At 37.2% G+C, this 19,034-nt stretch overlaps 4 protein-coding genes and 2 non-coding genes across 7 annotated transcripts; 4 read left to right on the forward strand and 2 right to left on the reverse strand.

The window, feature by feature from the left end:
- Window positions 1-49: 49 nt before the first annotated feature.
- On the forward strand, window positions 50-2,517 carry LOC106432793 (U-box domain-containing protein 17). The gene has a single exon (XM_048778453.1). The coding sequence runs from the start codon at window positions 441-443 to the stop codon at window positions 2,424-2,426; it is 1,986 nt and encodes a 661-aa protein (XP_048634410.1). The 5' UTR covers window positions 50-440; the 3' UTR covers window positions 2,427-2,517.
- Window positions 2,518-2,623: 106 nt separating this feature from the next.
- LOC125608292 (RNA polymerase II degradation factor 1-like) lies at window positions 2,624-7,999 on the reverse strand. Its single transcript, XM_048778452.1, has 10 exons — window positions 7,645-7,999; window positions 7,490-7,533; window positions 7,232-7,355; window positions 7,021-7,135; window positions 5,874-6,394; window positions 4,586-4,820; window positions 4,214-4,490; window positions 3,938-4,096; window positions 3,279-3,791; window positions 2,624-3,204 (listed from the first exon to the last, which is right to left on the reverse strand). The coding sequence occupies exons 1-10, from the start codon at window positions 7,835-7,837 to the stop codon at window positions 2,920-2,922; spliced, it is 2,466 nt and encodes an 821-aa protein (XP_048634409.1). The 5' UTR covers window positions 7,838-7,999; the 3' UTR covers window positions 2,624-2,919.
- Window positions 8,000-12,783: 4,784 nt separating this feature from the next.
- Window positions 12,784-12,873, forward strand: LOC125608446. Its single transcript, XR_007339340.1, has one exon. It is a non-coding gene; the product is annotated as a small nucleolar RNA U31b (small nucleolar RNA).
- Window positions 12,874-12,949: 76 nt separating this feature from the next.
- Window positions 12,950-13,034, forward strand: LOC125608505. Its single transcript, XR_007339395.1, has one exon. It is a non-coding gene; the product is annotated as a small nucleolar RNA Z195/SNORD33/SNORD32 family (small nucleolar RNA).
- Window positions 13,035-13,942: 908 nt separating this feature from the next.
- On the forward strand, window positions 13,943-16,784 carry LOC106422981 (WD repeat-containing protein 55-like). The gene is made up of 14 exons (XM_048778454.1): window positions 13,943-14,489; window positions 14,586-14,618; window positions 14,702-14,766; window positions 14,855-14,942; window positions 15,025-15,097; window positions 15,254-15,360; window positions 15,464-15,563; window positions 15,658-15,734; window positions 15,816-15,864; window positions 15,959-16,005; window positions 16,103-16,173; window positions 16,258-16,313; window positions 16,389-16,506; window positions 16,610-16,784. The coding sequence occupies exons 1-14, from the start codon at window positions 14,395-14,397 to the stop codon at window positions 16,678-16,680; spliced, it is 1,050 nt and encodes a 349-aa protein (XP_048634411.1). The 5' UTR covers window positions 13,943-14,394; the 3' UTR covers window positions 16,681-16,784.
- LOC125608293 lies at window positions 16,761-18,777 on the reverse strand. 2 transcript variants are annotated; one of them, XM_048778455.1, is made up of 4 exons: window positions 18,390-18,777; window positions 17,588-18,084; window positions 17,430-17,524; window positions 16,761-17,030 (listed from the first exon to the last, which is right to left on the reverse strand). In XM_048778455.1, exons 1-3 carry the CDS (start codon window positions 18,484-18,486, stop codon window positions 17,435-17,437), a joined length of 684 nt encoding a protein of 227 aa, XP_048634412.1. In that variant the 5' UTR covers window positions 18,487-18,777; the 3' UTR covers window positions 16,761-17,030; window positions 17,430-17,434. The 2 variants fall into 2 exon arrangements, with proteins under 2 accessions (XP_048634412.1, XP_048634413.1); XM_048778456.1 differs by having other exon boundaries at window positions 16,761-17,053.
- Between the last annotated feature and the right edge of the window lie 257 nt (window positions 18,778-19,034).

The following is a 19,034-nucleotide window of genomic DNA, read 5'->3' on the forward strand; positions in this document are numbered from 1 at the left end:
TAGTTCTGACACCAATCAAATAACGACACTAACTCGATTATCTAAAATCTCAACTACCAGCAAATAGAGAGGATGGTCATTTAGATCCGTATGGTACACAACGTTACATGCTTACACTTTTGACTTCTATTCCACCATTCATGGTCTCCATACTCTATTGTAGAGAGAAGATCTAGGGAACTTTCCTTTTTTTTAACGGACTATCATACATACTAAATCATTTTCTTAATGTATATTTTACTATTACAAAGATGAATCACTCGTCAGTTAAAAAACCTTTATAAATAGCTAAAGTTACAATCACTCTTGTCATTGATGTTCTACCCAAACACATGTCATACACACACACATCTTAACGTACTTTGATTTGCTTTGATCTTGGACATAAAAAGAAAGACTCAGACAAAGCTAACTGTCTTTTTGTTTGATTTCGTTGTCACATGGCCACTGATTCAGCAATGTTCGCATCCTCACGTCGGAGGCAATCTCCATCGCTTGAGGCGTTTCTATCACCGGTTGATCTCTCCGACGTCACTCTCCTCCAAACACTATCTTCGACATCATCAGAGATCCTCTCGTGCTTCAGCGACGTACGTTTCTCCTTCCAACGTAGAAACACCCGTTCCCTGATACGTAAAGTCCAAGTCTTCGCCGTCTTACTCCAACACCTCGCACCCGAGTCAAGCTTGGATCCCACGGCGGTGCTCTGCTTCAAGGAGCTTTATCTCCTCCTCCACCACTCCAAGTTCCTCCTCCGCTACTGCGCTCACTCCTCTAAGCTATGGCTCTTGCTTCAAAGCCCCTCTCTTTCAAGCTTCTTCCATGATCTGAGTAAAGACTATTCCACCCTCTTAGATGTCTTCCTCCCTGTTGATAGTCTCTGCCTAAACGACGACGTTAGAGAGCAAGTCCAGCTCTTGCACATGCAGCACTACGTTGACGATAACAACGACGAGACGCTGCGTAACAGACTCTATTCGTTTCTAGACGAGTTCGAGAACGGGAGTGTACCAAACTCTGAAGAGCTACGCTTCTTCTTCTTTGAGAAACTCGCTATTAAAGATCCAACAAGTTACAGAGAAGAGATCGAGTTTCTTGAAGAGCAGATCAAAAGCCACGGGTGTGACTTAGACCCTACGAGGTCAGTGATCAACGGGTTTATAGATATCACACGGTACGTTATGTTTCTCTTATTCAAGATTGAAGATGGTAACGAGATTAAGAAACAAAGGAAACGTTTGATCTCTGAGGAGATTAAGAACACGTTTACAACAACGCTTCCAAAGGATTTCATCTGCTCCATCTCTCTCAACCTCATGAACGATCCTGTGATCATCTCCACGGGACAGACTTACGACCGAAGCTCCATCGCTAGGTGGATTCATCAAGAAGGTCGCTCTACTTGTCCCAAAACAGGACAGAAGCTCGTGGACTTGAGTTTCGTTCCCAACCTAGCTTTGAGACACTTGACAACGCTTTGGTGCCAAGTCACTGGTCTGTCTCATGACTCGCCTAAAGAGTCTCTCCCTAAGGTGTTTCAAACAAGAGCTTCCACGGAAGCAAACAAAGCAACGTTATCGATTCTTGTACAGAACCTAGCACACGGCTCAGAGTTGGCTGCAGGAGAGATCCGTGTTCTCACTAGAACAGTAACGGAAACGCGTACGTTGATCGTGGAAGCAGGTGCCATCCCGTATCTGCGTAGTCTTCTCAAATCTGAAAACGCTGTTGCGCAAGAGAACGCAGTTGCATCGATCTTTAACTTGTCTATAGACGAAGCAAACAGGAGTCTGATCATGGAGGAACATTCTTGTCTCGAGCCGATAATGAGCGTTCTCGTCTCTGCTCTTACGATGAGAGCCAAGGAGATTGCAGCAGCTACGTTGTACACTCTTTCAAGTGTACATGATTACAAGAAAACGATCGCTAACGCTGATGGATGCATCGAGGCGCTTGCACTGGTGCTGCGAAACGGAACCGTGAGAGGGAAGAAAGATGCTGTCTACGCTTTGCATAGCTTATGGCTGCATCCGGATAACTGCAGCTTGATGGTAAAAAGGGGAGGAGTGTCTGCTCTCGTTGGAGCTTTGGGGGAAGAGGCTGTGGCGGAGAAAGTTGCGTGGGTGTTGGGTGTGATGGCTACTGAGTCTTTAGGAGCTGAGAGTATAGGGAGAGAGGAAACGGTTGTGACGGGGCTCATGGAACTAATGAGATGTGGAAGACCTAGAGGCAAAGAAAAAGCTATTGCGACTTTGTTACAACTCTGCACAGCAGGTGGAGCGGTTGTGACGGAGAAGGTTGTGAAAACACCCGCTCTTGCGGTCTTGACGCGTAAGCTTTTGCTCACGGGTACAGACCGAGCTAAGAGGAAAGCGGTTTCACTCTCTAAGGTATGTAAGGGGTGCGACCAGAAAACACAGAGATAAACGGTCTTGTAATAGAGAAGGGAGTTATAGAACCGATCTTGTGATCTCTATATCTATGCATGTCTTAAAAAAGTGTGTTAAGGGAGACAGCAGAATAAACCTTTATATATGTTATTGTATGATTATGAGCTGTTAACATCTCTCTCTGCACTATGAGCGTTTACCCAATCAGAACTGAATCCATTAAAAGTTGAAACTGTTAAAATAGAAAAGATATTATACAAGGTGGAGCACAGAAGCAAAGCTACAACAGTCATGGGAACTTTTGTTTTTTTTTTCTTTGGGTTTTAGTTGCATTGATCAAGATTAGAGTTTGCTTGTTTCCCTAAGTTAACAAAAGATGATAAATACACTCACAGAGACATAGTGGAGATCCGTTTTTTTTTTCCTCTCTCCCTACCCAACAACTTAAATAACGGATAACCTGTATAACCGGTTATCAGCTTTATAGTACATGCCAAGCATGAGGCCTGAGCGGGACTGAAACCGCCTCCTAGTAAGAGTTTTGCCATAGGTGCTGCTGCGGTGTTTGCTTTGAGGGCTGGCCTTGCGAGCCACCTTCCCTTGGGTTTCGCTGCTGGTGCTCCATTGACATTCCGGTTTGCGACTGATAGTAGTTAGGGTAACCGAGGGAACCATATTGCTGCTGCGCCTGTTGCTGAGCTTGTCGAAGTTGCTGAGCTTGCTGTTGTGCTTGGAGGTTGTAGTACGCGTTGCTCTGGACACCCGACATTGTTTGAGAACCAGGTCCATGAAGCCATACAGGCGAGTTTTCATTCTGAGATCAAACAAGTAGGGTCAAAACAAAGACCTATACATCTTTCCATGCAAGTGTCAAAATGAGAAACATACCTGCTGCTGTTGTTGTTGCTGCTGCTGCTGAAGTGACAATAGATGGCTGTTCTGTTTGTATTGTAGACTCATAACGTCTTCATAACTAAGTGTTGTACCAGTAGGGGCTGCCTGTTGTTGTTGTTGTTGGTTAAGAGAGAAGTTTCCGGCTCCGACATTGCTTGAATTCCCGAATCCATATGGGGAGGAGATGGGGGCTGACTGAGGTAAACTACTGGGGGAAATGTTGTTTTTGTACTGCGGAAGCAAAGCGGCCGGTGACTGGTGGTATGAGCTATTACCAGAAAATGCTTGCTGGAAAGCAGATGGCATGTATGGGTAGCCCTGAGGCATCAAAGGGTAACTGATCATGTTGGCAAAGTGAGTTAGAGGCACAGTATGCTGCGAATATGGATGCATTGGAAGCTGTTGAGGTCCTTGAGGAAGAGCTGGTCCAGTAGCAACATTGGCACCGGGTAAGTTCTGCTGCTGGCTTGGCTGCGTTGTTTGAATACCACCACCATCTCTGAGCGCCTGCGTGTAAGAAAATATAATCAAAACACTGTAAATCGAACAATACCCTAAATAATATCGATGGACTTAACCCACACACTGAAACATGAAAGACGATATGCTACTTGATTAAAAGAAGCGCTTCAATCTACAGGTAAGGGGATCACCTCTGGCATAGAAATGCTTTGGTCATTTAGTGAGTAATCGTTACTTCTTGATGGCATAGACTGTCCCCCTGGGAAAGTTGAGTACTGAAGCTCAAGCTCCCTCGCATTTTGTGCTGTTTGTGCCAATAGAGTGTTTGGAGTAGCGTTTGAATACCCTTGCTGAAAACAATGATGTCAACAAAGAATTATAAGGATATCATTAGCATATTAATATATATTTAAAATATATACGCCGTGAAAGCTTGGGCACTTGGTCGTAATTTATATGTATCTTACCATCACATCTGTTAACGAAGCAATCTGATTCTGCATGCTTGTCTGTGAGGAATCAAATGCAGTATTCGTCTGCTGCTTGGCAGTTTCATATGCATACTCTTGATCAGATTGAGCAAACGAGTACTGGTTCTGCGTATGAGCAGTTTCGGGGTTTTCTGGCAACAAAACTTCCTGCTGAGGTTCTGCAGAATCATCATAATTTTCTGCAGTAGACGGATGGACCATATTTCCATGGGACGTGCTTCCTAGTTGTTCATCTCCATAGAACTCCGTATTTCTGTGCAGAAGACGATCAACTAACGGTGAGTACAAATAAAAAGAGACAAAAAAAAACTATTTAGAAAAGGAAAATCAGTAATAAAGGGCACATGCCTAGCATCAGCACGTTCCATCGGTGGAGCTACGTCAGATGCTTCTTCTAAGTTGTTGTTCAAAGGTCTCGATCCAAAGCTTCCAAAGCTTAACTGTGAGCACTCTTCTGAATATATTAGCAGATGGTCTGGAATTACGACAGCAGGTCTATTCTCCTCATGAGAGGAGTATTTATCATGGTTCTCTATGCTTAATTCTTGAAAGTTGGCAGCAACAGACGAGACGTTATCTTCACCTGCAAAAGAATATTGACACGCAGAATTAGACAACATCAAGAGCAAAAAAAAAAGATTCAAGTCTAACATGCTGCAGATTTTCCGAAATGTTTGTTTTCTATATTTCTACAACTTCAGAAAATGAGAATCATTCTCCCACCAAAAGTAAGAGAATGAACACAGAAGTGAAAAAGTAAAGCTAAGCGTAAACCAATACAGGAGATGCTTCATTAGTCTACCTGACTTTCAAATTAGAAACCAAAAGACTTTACACAAGCTTTTTCAAATTCCTCCAGCAGCTAATATGATCAAGTTGCAGAGACAGAGGGATTCATGTCACAGTATCAGTGAGGTGTGTGAAATTTCATCAAAAGAAAATTCAATCAAGCATCTGCCAAATAATGTGCCATTATGATCTAAATAGTGTGGAACAACTCCACCAGCGACAGTGTTGTCCTTGGTTTAAAAAAGCGCTCGCTTTTGGTGCCATGGCGCTAGGCGAGGTCTGGCGATGTCTTCATCGCCTCAGCACCTCAAGGCGTGGCGACTTACACAAAGCGAGCGCTTTCTACGCTTTCTTACTAAACCTAAGGCTCCTAAAGCAACGCCTTAATTGATTTTAAGTCAAACCGAATTGGTTTGCCAAATTTAAACTGCTAAACCAGAGTTAGATTTGTAACACATCTTTGGCGTCACATAAAAGCCTTTTTCAAACCCTAAGTTAGTCTTATATACCGTAACCTAAGTTTAAAATTAGGGTTCCATGTGCTATTGTTCTTCTCTCTATTTCATGGCTTTGATGTTTGACGTTTCTCCTGATCTTTTTGTGCACTGGTAAGTACTCTGTTTTGCACTTTGGTTCTAAACTTGTATTCTATCTATACCTCTATTTTTGCACTATAGTTTTTGCCTTCACACACAAAGCGCTCGCTTTGTGTCGCCATGGCGCAAGGCGAGAGGCGAGACACTCATCGCCTCACCTCGCCATGCGCCATTTTGAACCAAGGTGTTGTCAATAAAGCATACATCAATTATTTTCTAAACATGACACTTATACAAAGTAAAATTCGTACCTTTCTGGTGCTCAACAGGATGGCTCTGCGTTTGGGGTTCGTATGGATTATCATCAAACTCAGATGTCACTTCAGATTCATCATCTTCTGGAACAACGACAGTGTCAGCCTGTACATGATCTCTTCCAAGATTTCCAAAGGGACCATTTTCTGCTAAATGTGTATCTTCCAAGTGGCCCTTTAGTTGTTGATCCCCTCCGCTGGATTGGAAATCAGCTGGACCATTACATATCACTGACTCAGTCGGTGCCACCGATACAGAAGAGGTGCTGGCAGCCATTGGCTTCTCAATTGAGGGCCATTGATCTTTTACAGTTTCATGCTCCTGATTAACCGCAGAAACATTTTTCTGAGAATTGGTTGTCTTGGTATGAGGTCTACCCATCTTCACAATGTCAGCCATAGACCTCTGACCTGCAGCTCCAAACCATGCAGGTTGCTGTACCGAAACAGGCTGTGATGATGATATTCCACCACCCGAGCTCACAGTTGGCGTTTTACTGTCCACAGCAACAGAATCACTGCATAATATATACAACATACATGAGCAACCTGTGACTCAAATGTAAAGATGAAAAAAAACTATAATTCCTGACACCTCTCAAGTTTCAACAGATGTAAAAACATTATACCTTGACGACAACAACTACATAGAAACTATATATCCAAGTACATAACACGTTTGCTATGTTATAAATTCCATTGTCTCTAGTGAATCAGACAAGAATTGTACATGGAATATTGCTTAGCATCAGCATACAACTTTCAACATCAAGAAAGAAAAGTATTCAAGACTCCTGATGGAACAATAACATATTCTGTTCTTCTAGCAGTAAGCCATAGGCCGCCTAAATACTTCAAGCCATTTACAGCTGAAACCAATTAAAGCTCTGTTTATCACTCTAGAAACTTTTGTATGAAAAACTTAACTGGTCACCAGACATTCTAAAACATAACCTACATTTGGTTGGTCAGGAAACCTATTTAACTAAATCCTACCAACTGAATCATTGCAATATAAGTCTCTGAAGACTGTACTAAACTAATAAAAGAAAGAGAGCAGCTTATAGACCACATTGTTTAATTTTAAGTGCCATACACGGAGCTATTCATACAAGAAAGATGAAGTGAGAACTGAAGGGAAAACCTGTGTGGTATCTGCTGGTGGCTCGGTGCTCCAGACGTAGAAGAAAAAGAACCTCCATACGTCTGCTTCTCGCTCTCTCTCTTGTTCGTTGTTTTTCCCTGGAAACTTCCCGACTCTGAACAAAAAAAAAAATTCATGTGAATACGGATTCAAAGAAGTTATCCTAAAGCCAAAAAGAAGTGCATATGTACATCTCTTGTCTAATATATACCACTAGAGTTGAAGGAGGAAGCTCCAGTTCGTCGAGGTCCAGCATACCGATCAGAACCACCTCTAGTCCCACGGTTGTAATTGTTACTATAGCCTCGTGGTCGTGAATCCTGTATATCCCTAACCTGAAACAGTAAATAATTATATTATAACAACATGAATTAAAGACTAACTGAAACCAAAACAACATCTAGTAGAGAAAGGCATTGAAATTAATCATTCGAAACACATAAAGTGAGAGACTTAAGTAAACACATACCTCTTTCTTCTTATCCTTTTTGCTCTTAACCTCGTGAAAAGGATCTGAACAATTCAAGAAACAAGAATCAGTATGATATTATTAGCTACCTCTAATGTAAGCACAGAGCTCGAAAGGTGGAGACTTTTGAATGTCTAATCTAAAAAAGGAGAGACCTTGGGAGAGGAGGCGATTGACGGCTTCGTTAGGATCCATGTTACAGTCTTTGAGGACGGCGTAGATCTCTGCCTCGGGGCAGTTCACAATCTCTTTCAAGCTCTGTACCATCTTCCTCGACCCTGTCGGGATGTCTGAAACCCCGTTATAGCTTTTCTTTCCTCCACCACCGATGATCTTTACGCCGCTCATCTTCTCCGTCGTAGGCTCTGTCTCTCTGTATCTCTCTCGCTGAATCAGATCTGAACAGAACAAACTCGCGAAGTAATGAAGAAGAAGAGGAAGCAGCAAGTAAGGAGTTTTATATCTGTCCAAAAAGAAACCCTCTCTCTCTCTCCTCTATGATTCTTTTTTTACTTTTTTTTTTTTGGGTTAATAGACCATCATTAATTAGAGTTATCCACTCGAATAATCAAAATCCAAATGTTTATCCACTATAGTCTTGAAATCACATATAGTTTTTTCCTTTATTTAGCATATTTTTTTCTTATGTTGTCACAACAGAAATAGCTGATTAATTACAAAAAGTTATTATTTTTTGAGATTTTTTACCAAAAAATGTTTGCTTTCTATAAAAAATATTAATATTGTATTTTGTATATATAAAAAAATGCAAATCTATAACTCTAAGATTACTCTAATATAAATCATATAGTTAGCATTCAGTTTTGTTCTTAATTTAGCATAAAGTTTTTTTTCTTGTGTAACTAATTAATTACAAAAAGTATATTATAATTTGGAGGATTTTTTAATTTAAGTTTGATTTTTAAGTATTAAAAATCTTCATATTTAATTCCATAAATATGAACAAATATATAAATCTAAGATTGCTCTAGTCTCTATTCATATAAAGTTTTTTGAAACAAATCAGTTGCATTTTCTTTGGGGATGAATATTACAAATATTACAAATACTCAATATTTATTACCATATTCAATATTTCAAATAGTTTTACATTGTTTAGTATAATGTTACTTTTTCATTAATATTTAATATTTATATTATTTTTTTTGAACACCATTTAATATTTATCTAGAAGGCACATTACTATATGTTCTGTTAAACAAATCTCACAGCTGAAAAAATGCAACATTTTTATCTCTAAATGTTTGTATCAATGATGTGGTCATGGAAACATAAAATAACAAAATGGATGTGAAAGTAAGAAGAACAAGGAACATGGGCCTTATCAGCAACTAAGAACACAAATTCGACAAAGGCCCATGTTAAGAAAAACGAAACATCGCCGTGTTTGTGCTCCTTTGTGAAACCCTAGACTTGAGTAGTTTTGTGTGACCTGGCTATATATCTATACTAATAAAGTAGCTCAGAAAGGCTCCAGGTGAAGCCACGTCAGCAGACCCTGTTTGTTTTGTTGACACGTGTCGAAGGGAGAGGGGATTTCGTTTTTTCCGCGTGAAACTTTGATTCAGGAAAGGGATTTCGTTTTTGATTTATTGGGCTTTAATGATATCCCAAGCCCGTTTGTGGTTAAGGTTTGGTGTTTCTTTGAGATTGCGATCTTCGCCGTCCTCTTTCCATCGTCTCCGATTTCGGCTCCTCACTGTAACGTATTGCTTCTCATTGAAATTGATCTTTAATTTGGTCATCAAGCTTTACCCCACCTCTCTTCCCACTCCATCTCATTTACTCTCATTGACGATCCGCATTTGTAACAGATCGAAGGTGTCGCTATAAATAAGTGTGTCTTGGAACGATGAGGATCTACAGCTTTGAGATTTATAGCTTTTGTATTAGTTTTTTTTTGTGAATTATAGCTTTTGCATTAGTTTTTTTTTTGTGAACCATAAATAATAAATCTTTGGCAGGTCGTCAATGGATTCCGATGTGGTGGAGATTGCTCCTCCTGCATTTGCTTTGGGTTCTACAACTCTGGAAATCCAAAAAGGTCGAATCTTTCTATCCTGTTGTGTAGTTAATGTATAAATCATGGGCCGTACTTGAGCAGCTTCTTATAAATCTTATCAACTCCATTGATTGTGCTCCAGAAACAGAGCTCCTCAAACTCGAGTGTAAGCTTCCCTGGAGGTAATGTGATTATAGATCGGAATGGCATAAGAACAGATGCGGTAGAGTTCCCAAGTTTAGCAACCAGTGGGTTCCGAATGTAAGCTTCCATTACGTCTGGTTTGTTCAGCCGCTCTCTCTATGTGATCTAGCATATGTATGTCATCGTTGTACTGTATTGTGTGCTCTCTCAAATTGCGTATTAACTTCATATAGTGAAAAGTATGTGTTTGAAAAAAAACATGTGTTTGTGTAACATCTATTCCATTCTCTATTGTTGCTTAAAATCTTAAGATCTTGTCTGAGGCTTCACATGGTTATTACGTTTCTCCTGATGCAATGTCTAGAGATTTGCCTTCTTATGAATTTAGTAATGCCAGCATTAAACTTATGATATTATTGTTATGTGCAAAATCTATTTTACACTTGTGTTTTCTTATCTCTAAATTTACTGAAAAAAACTGATTCCATCTGAAATAAGTTATGATGGTTAGATCTCTGGAGTGCGTCACTAAAAACGTGTGGAGAAAGGGTCAAGGATTTTCTGGCTTCAGCAAGTCCGGGCCGAGCACTGTCTCAAAGTGATGGTTGTCAACAGCTGTTTTATTATGTTGGAAAATCATTGTCTAATAAATCTCAAGGTATAATATTCTCCAAGTCATACTCGAAACATATTTCCTTATGTATTTGCTCTTTTTATTTCATACTTTAACATGCAGCAACGGGAGGGCCTGGTGGCGTTGCTGGGTTTAGAATCGCAGATCTCTGGCGGTTTTCTTAACAAGTATTAGTCATCGATTTCTTCTGCTTTCTGTGATAATGATTTTTGGTTCTGTAATAAGATATTTTCCTTTCATTTGGCTGCCTTAGACTCAATGTAACTTATGATTCTAATGATTTAAATTCCAATCAGCTTCATGTTATTTAACGATGACCATGACAAAACAAACAGCCGCCAACTACACTCACCTTCACTGGCGGCCTATAGAGCACTACATCAACAAGATTCCAACTTCTACAAAACTCTTCTCGCCTTCAGCTACAAACTATTGCTCTGTTCCTTATCTGTTATAAATTTTGCATTACGATTTATCAAGGAAAAGAAAGCATGCGACTGGTCGTGGATCAAAAAATATTTTTAATAGAGATTTTTTTTTATTATTATTATAATATATATGTAAATAAATCATATTTATTATCAATAATTATTTATAATGCGTTACATAAATTAATAAAGTGAATACTTTGAAAGCACAGAATAATTTTATTTATGTGATTAATATATATCTGTAGTATTTTGTCACAAATATGTATTGTTTGTTAAAACGAACTAAAATAAGCTAAATAAATTATAAATGAGTTTTCAAAAAACATAAATACAATTGGATAACTAATTAAAGAGAATTCCACTATAACTATATTAGCAAAACTAAAAGGTATATTAAAATAATGAGCCAAGTTTTTCAATTAGTATATCGAAAAAAAACAGTATGTAAGCTGAGCGAGCAAATATAAGAAAACATCTTTTTCAAAAAAAAAAAAAATCAATAGTAGGTTTTAATTAGTTAAGAAAAAAAAATGAATTGAAACCATGAGAAAAAAGAACTGAACAAACATTGGTTGGAGGCAGCCAAATCTATCAAAATACTTAATGATATCAACAAATCTATAAAACATTTAACTATTTAGTTAGAATTAGCTATTGAGATTTGTCTGCATTATAAACGTGGGTGTAATTAAGCTTATTTATTGAGAGAAATTTATGGGTCATTATATACTTTTTATTAAAAAATTGAATTAAAATGAATTCAGATTAAAAAAAAAAACAATACTCAATTGACAACAAAAGACACAAAAATAAGGAAAATTTCCAATATACAACAAAAGCAATATCTCACACAAGAAAGAAAATCCCTTACATTAACAATTCACATCGTCTGCCAAGGCAATCCCCAAAACGACAAACCACAATCAAACAACCTACTATGCCAAGCAGTTCAGTCTACAAGAAAATACTTTGATTAGTGATCACCAGAATACTAGATATTGATTGGTATAGTAGTTGGGTCAAATGATTGTACCATTTCAATCAGGTTTTAAATTTTTTAATTTAATTTTAAATAAAATAAATAAATACAATATATATATATAACTATATAATTAATTTGTATAAGATTTTATATTATTTTTAATTCAATTCAATATAAAACAATAATTTTTTAAAAATAATATAAAAGATAATGAAAATAATTATTTTAGATAAATATTAAAACTAATGTGAATTTTAATGAAATTATTTTAAAATTTGAGAAAACCATGATTATCAGTTTTAGAGAATTTAATCAGGTTTACCGGTTTAAATGAATCCGATTTATGGTACGATTCAAATCCTATTAGAAAACTAACTGATTCGGTCTTCGAAAGACTATGTAATATGTAAAAAAAATAGTTTAAAGATAAAAGGACTGTCCAAAATAAATATCAAATTACCAACTATAAACAAACAAGCAAAAAATGAAAAAGATCACCTAAAAGCAAAAGTTCATAAAAAACACAAAGGAATGTTTTAACAACCATTTAAATCATATTCTAACTCTAAAATAAGAATGCCTTAACAATAATTTAGATCAGATTCTAGCTCTAAAACAAGAATCTCTTAATAACAGTTTCAAATTTCACAATTTAGATCATACCTGAAATGAGTAAACAGACAACAACTAACCTCTGAATAACCAATTTTTAGGTTCGGTTTAATGTTCTTTAGAAATACTACTCTTCTACCTGACAACATAATTATACAATGATAGTTTACAAATAAATATTACATAATTAGAAAACCGATATCCTGCACGAAGCGTAGACAAATCACTAGCGATCTTTTGTCACATATTTCTTACATAGCAACCAAATTACATGGTTAAATTATTACATCCTAAAATGTTGAAAACCGGCGCGTAGCGCCGGAACACCACTAGTATATATATAACGGCGAGAATTGTCTTCAAAACAAAACAACACAACACTCTTCTCTAGTTATGTCTCAATGGTCTTTTCGTGTCTTGTTATTCTATTGTTATGTTATTTTCGGATGTTCTTGACTATGGTTGGTGGAATGTGATGATATGTAATTGTCGCCCCAGTCTTATTTGCATTCACTACGATGGATGCAACATGGTGATTGACTTTTCAGTATCTGATTTCATTAATAGTTTTCTTCATAGGATAGTTTCGATGTTTCAAGTTTTGGTTTTGTTATGATTCATATTTTAGAAGAAGAAGAGGAATGAGGAGAATTATCCAACGTCTATTAGTTCTGAACAATAGTGTTGAACCAATGACATGCACTACCATCTGACCTCTTCTCTTCCAATGTTGTTTTGTGTTGTATTGACGAATGCCTTTGGTATCTGATGTCCAAAGTTAATAAAAAGTAGTTGGACATTTCGTAATTCAAGGCGTAGATGGAATAATAAAACAGGTTTTGCGACACTGATTGCTTTCTCCTAATAAGCTCTCTGTTACTGTACCCCTGTTTATATCTTCCCACTTAAGTATGTATCTGTTTGTTGTTTTGTTTTTCCTAAGTTTTAATTTTGGTGTGCCTTCTTGATAATGTATCCTAATAACCCTGGCAAGCTTCAATATTGGAAGTCCCAAGAACAAGAGAATAATGTATCCCAAGAACAAGCTACAATAGTCCCAAAAAGAAAATATCTTTAGAGAAGATATGTCCCTTGACGGCAACTAGTAGATTTTTCCATGTAAACACGGTTAAACTCTTTTAGTTAAAGTCTTGAAGCAATGGTCTGCTTTCTCTTTCTTCAGAGTTATGAAGAAAGGAGTCTCGAGTTTGAGATTGCTGTACTAAATTGATCAAGGAAGCAGAAAGACCCTTTGAAGATTGTCTTAGCTTCTTAAAGCAGACTTGGTGTTTTCTTCTACAAAGGAGAAGCTCTAGTAAAGTTTGCTTATCGCACATGTATCTTGTCATGACTGAATTGTATTGCTCGTTGTTCTTTATTAAAAAGAAAGTTTATCTATTTGTTCATTCTCTAAATCACATTTTAGAGTTCTACAGAATGATAACCATCTATTTATTTAATCATTATTCAATAAAGCAGGCTTATCTTCTTAAGCGTCTTCAGTTTTTTTCGATTATACAACAAAGACCGTTGACATTACTTTTGCACTTGCCAGTTTAGTTGTGTGAACTTTTGTTCCAGGAGCTGCCCTGTACTGTCTTCTTAAAAGCATGTACTAGTTCCTCCTGACTTAACATGTTCTCATATCTATTTGCTTAGATTCATTCATAAAACATGTTCCCTCACAAGTCATTACCTAGCCTCGATAAGAAAGAACATTACGACACTTCGCCAGACCCGCACGTGATCAACTAACTGTTCACAATCATCGGAGATTCACCATAACTTGTTCTACTTACATCGTAATCTTAGCCTTGTCTTTCTTCTCCCACTTGCACTTCTTTTGTTTCGTGTCGACCAAGTTTTATTTTTCTCAACTTATTGGTAAATAAAATTTATTGGAAACTTATAACATACAATGCGATGTAAAAAATAACAGGTCCTAATTGAAATGTTAATGAAAAACAGAGGATCTCTCGAAAAGCCCTAAAGAAACCCTACTCAGTTCGATCCGACAGCTTCTTTCAGTGACTTGTCTCTATTTGTTTGGGTAATTAAGACACTCTCTCGAGTGGTGTGATGGAGATCGACTTGGGAGCCAACGCGTTCGGTATAGACTTCCACCCATCTAAAAATCTCGTAGCTACTGGTCTCATCGATGGCCACTTGCATCTGTAACTCGAAAGCCCTTCTCTTTCAATCCCTTGTTCCACAATTCCACCATAGAAACACCAACCATATAACCTCGTACTCTGTTTTTTTTGTTTCAGATACCGTTACGACACAGAGTCTTCACTTGTCAGGTATTAAAAAACAGCTCTTTCTATCTCCAAAGTTTGTCTCTTTTTGTTCTGGGTCGTCTTAAAAGATCGCTTTTGGTGTTTAGGGAGCGTAAAGTTCGAGCCCATAAGGAGTCTTGCAGAGCTGTTCGCTTCATCGATGATGGCCAAAGTTTGTTCCTTTACGCCTTTATAATACTAATCCGAGCTCATGTTTTGAACAGTTTTAGTTAGATTGTATGCTTTTTATTTGTTATTAGGAATCGTCACAGCTTCAGCTGACTGCTCTATTCTAGCTACCGATGTGGAGACCGGTGCTAGCGTTGCACATCTTCAGAATGCTCACGAGTAAATTCTATTCCCCTTTTTTTTATAATTTGTTACACTTTAGTTTTATAGTGACTGAATATATTTCACATTGGTCTTGTAGGGATGCTGTTAACACTTTGATTACTGTTACTGATACAACGATCGCTTCAGGGGATGATCAAGGCTGTGTTAAGGTCTGTACAGTTATATTCTCTCTCGTCTTTGATCATTATTGAGAAATTTAAAGCTACTATAATACAGTTTACAAATTGGTATCAGTGAAATTATTTATATTCTCTAATGAAAATTATGTACTTTGTTTTATGATAATGTATGTTTGATCTGCTCAGATTTGGGATACGAGACAGCGCTCTTGCTCTCACGAGTTTAACGTCCACGAGGATTACATTTCTTGCATGACCTTTGCATCTGATTCAATGAAGCTAGTGGCTACAAGGTTTAGATTTTTTTTTTTTGTGGTCATCTTGATTTAGTGAATCTAGTGCCTTTTGTTCTTTCACTTATGTGTTCTATTGTTGGAATCTTTTGATTGTGTTTAGTGGAGATGGGACACTATCTGTATGTAATCTCAGAACAGGCAAAGTCCAATCTCAGTCTGAGTTTTCTGAAGACGAACTTCTTTCTGTTGTTATTATGAAGGTAAAAAATCATCTCAAGCTCTTCTGTCTCCACATTGTTGGATACTTATCTAATTTGTATTATTATTATTTCCTCTTACCTGATTGATTTTCAGAATGGCCGTAAAGTTATATGTGGAACTCAAAATGGTATCCTCATGTTGTATTCATGGGGATTTTTCAAAGATTGTAGGTATGCCATATATCTCTAACACTGACTATTATGTTAATATGGCTTTAGGCATTATTAATGTTTCTTTTTCGCTATCTGTAGTGATCGTTTTGTTGATCTATCTCCAAATTCAGTTGATGTCCTTTTAAAGGTGAGATGAAATTTGTTTTTTTTTGTTAAGCATATGGTTACTATAACATTAGTGGACTATTGACTAATGGAAGTCTTGTGAATTAATGATGTAGCTTGATGAGGATAGAGTTATCACTGGATCTGATAATGGAATAATCAGGTAACCAAGAGAGAAACTCTTCTTCTTCTTCCATAGAGAAGACTCTTTACTGTTTATGTTCAGTTAATTCAAAGTTAATTTGTATTTTTGTCTCCAGCCTTGTTGGGATACTGCCCAACAGAATCATTCAGCCAATTGGGTCTCACGAGTTCCCTATCGAAGATCTCGGTATCTTACACTTCTCTATTTTCATAACAGCAGTTTTGCTTAGAGTGAGTTTCTAACTTTTTTTGTGTTGAATCTCTCTTGTAGCTCTCTCGCATGATAACAAGTTTCTTGGTAGCACAGCTCATGACAGTATGCTCAAGGTATCTCTGTCAGTAGTAAAGAGTTAACACAAATGGATCCCTGATTTACTTTTTTGTGTGTTACTCGTGATGAAGTTGTGGGACTTAGAAGAAATTATAGAAGGTTCTAATGGAAACGCATCAGGAGCTGCAGGAGACAGTGACAGCGACAACGAGGAGATGGACCTTGACAATGACCCCAAGCCTTCAAGAGGTACTTTCTGGAACATTTAGAAACATTTTTTTCTTGAGATAAGTAAAGGTACCAACCAACATTTGAAGCATCTCATCTCTGAGTTATTGTTTGCTTTGTACAGGTACCAAGAGGAAAACAAAAAGTAAACCAACTCCGGTGGACACTACAACTAGTTTCTTCGCAGACATGTAGATTCGTCTCTGGACAAATGTATCAGTTTCATACTCATCTTTTTTTTTATTCTGACAGTTTTGTTAAGCTACATTTATATTTTTATCAAAGTTTTACCACTACGATTTTTTGTTCATCATTCAACAATATATATTACACAAAAGAAAAACAGAACTATGTTCACATCTCATCATGAATCCAAAACTCATCGACATGAATAGAAGATAATTTTTGTTCTTGTTCGTATATTTTTCAAAACACTCACATTATTATCAAGAAAATACATTCATGGTTGAATGTACATAAAATAATCTATGGACCATGTAGCTTTAGATGTCCACTGTTTTGCTGAATGATTTCCTCCTCATGTTCTTCATCATCACAACAAACATATCTATGAGTCAAAATTATTAGGAATAAATATACACAATACATGGACTACACTGTATGAATCACAATGGCAAAAAAAATCAAGATTTGATGCCTGGATAAGACTAGGACAAATACTAAATGAATCTAATCCTTGTAACTGTAGGTAATGCAAGCAAGGTTTCAGAAGCTGATAGAGAACAACAGACTGAAACTGTTAAGCAGCACTATACTATACCTTTAAAGAGCCATGCACTAATTAAAATTCTCTCAAGAGCTCCATGAACCCTCTTACTTAGCATACTTGGATGTTAGGATTCTAGGAAACTTTTTAAGTGATGGACATTTTTTTTTAATAAAAGAACAACTGAAGCTTCCAAGATTCTTAAACTCAAGCTTACCTGTATTATCTTTCTGAACCTGCCATCACATCAAACAAACCGCAGCAACTCAACCACGAGGTTCGAGTAACTGGTGGACCAGAAGGGAGAAGATTCTGCATATATGTCCAGAAGATTAAATGTGCTCAAATACAGAATTAAAGAAAACTAGATGGTACCTTGTCTTCAGAAGATTCTGGCACTTGAGATTCTTTACTTGTTTCAGCATTAGATCCTGGAATGTTACCCTCCTTTGCTTCTTCTAGCTGGACAGAACCCAAATCTGTCGAGATTTCAGCTGGCACATTGTTGTTAGTAATCACAACCTTTGAGACAGAATCATCAGCAGGTGCAATTTCCAAAGTACCACCACCAGCCTCTTTAGTAGCTGCTTTAACAGTATTGTGAGTAACATTTTCAGAAAAGTTATTGTGTGGTTTGTCCACACCGTTCTTCTCCTCGTGACATGTTCCTCTTCCAAGTGCAGTAACGTCTTCACCTTTAGCTTCTTGTCCTTGAGGAACGTCTGTTTTATCTTTAACAGTGTCCTTCTTCAGACCAGATAATGGAGAAGGTGATGGATCTCTTGTCCAAACTTCTCCATTTCCTTGAGAACCAGGGGAACTCAAGTTGCCATCACTTTCTCCTTCATCTTGGCTTCCATGTTCATCATACCCTGAGATGTTCAGTAAACATAAAGATCCAAGAAAGTACTAAAAGCTACGTATACCCCACAAAGATCCCTAAAATTGATTCTTATAGATTAGGACCAAAGTACCATTTACTTCAACAACTTTATAATAACAAAAGTTAGTCAAATAAAAAAAAAGACAAAACAAGAAACTCACCTAACAGAAAAACCCCATTATAGAGAGAGAACACATCAAATCTCTAAACAATAACTAATAAAAAATTCTCATATCTTCTTTTTTTTTGAAGGTTAGATCTCATATATTGAGAAGAAGAAGTAGATAGTAGTACCATGACCATTGAAACCTTTGTTGCTTGGACTGGCTCCAAAGGCTTCTTGTTCCTTCTTTTTCTTCAAGGCCTTTCTCTTCTTAGCACCAGACGGCATGATCAATGGATTGTAAACGAGTAACAGATGGAAAGAAATCGAAGAAGGGGTTAAGTGTTGGTTCGTTCACTCCAAAGGCTATCGAGCTTTCCTTCCCCCCGCAGTGGGGTTTGTTTTGTTTGGATCTTTGTGGTGTGTGGACTTGAGTTGTGTTGCTCAGCTTTTTTGTCTGTATGTGTGGGGAAATACAAGTGTCGCAGTAACAGTCAAGTCAAGAGATAAGGCGTCGTAGTCTTTTATGGCAATTATTAAACGTGTCGATACTGCTCCATATCTACAATTTCGTCATAAATTAATAACGGTTCGGTTTGGTTCTTCAGACTTCGGTTTGGTTAAGATAATCATGCCAAAGCCCATAACTTTCTCTACTTTTTTTTTTTTTTTGGGCTACAACTCTACTTATTTTTTATCAACAATTTTCTCTACCTTTTTTTTTGTAACTACAATTTTCTCTACATATAAATCTATAATAACTTCTTCATGAGCAAGAAACAAACTTTTAACGACGAACAAAAAAAAAACGAAACAAGCTACTTCATGAGCAAGAA

This window comes from Brassica napus, chromosome A4 (genome assembly GCF_020379485.1).
Source record: "Brassica napus cultivar Da-Ae chromosome A4, Da-Ae, whole genome shotgun sequence".
Lineage (NCBI taxonomy): Eukaryota > Viridiplantae > Streptophyta > Magnoliopsida > Brassicales > Brassicaceae > Brassica > Brassica napus.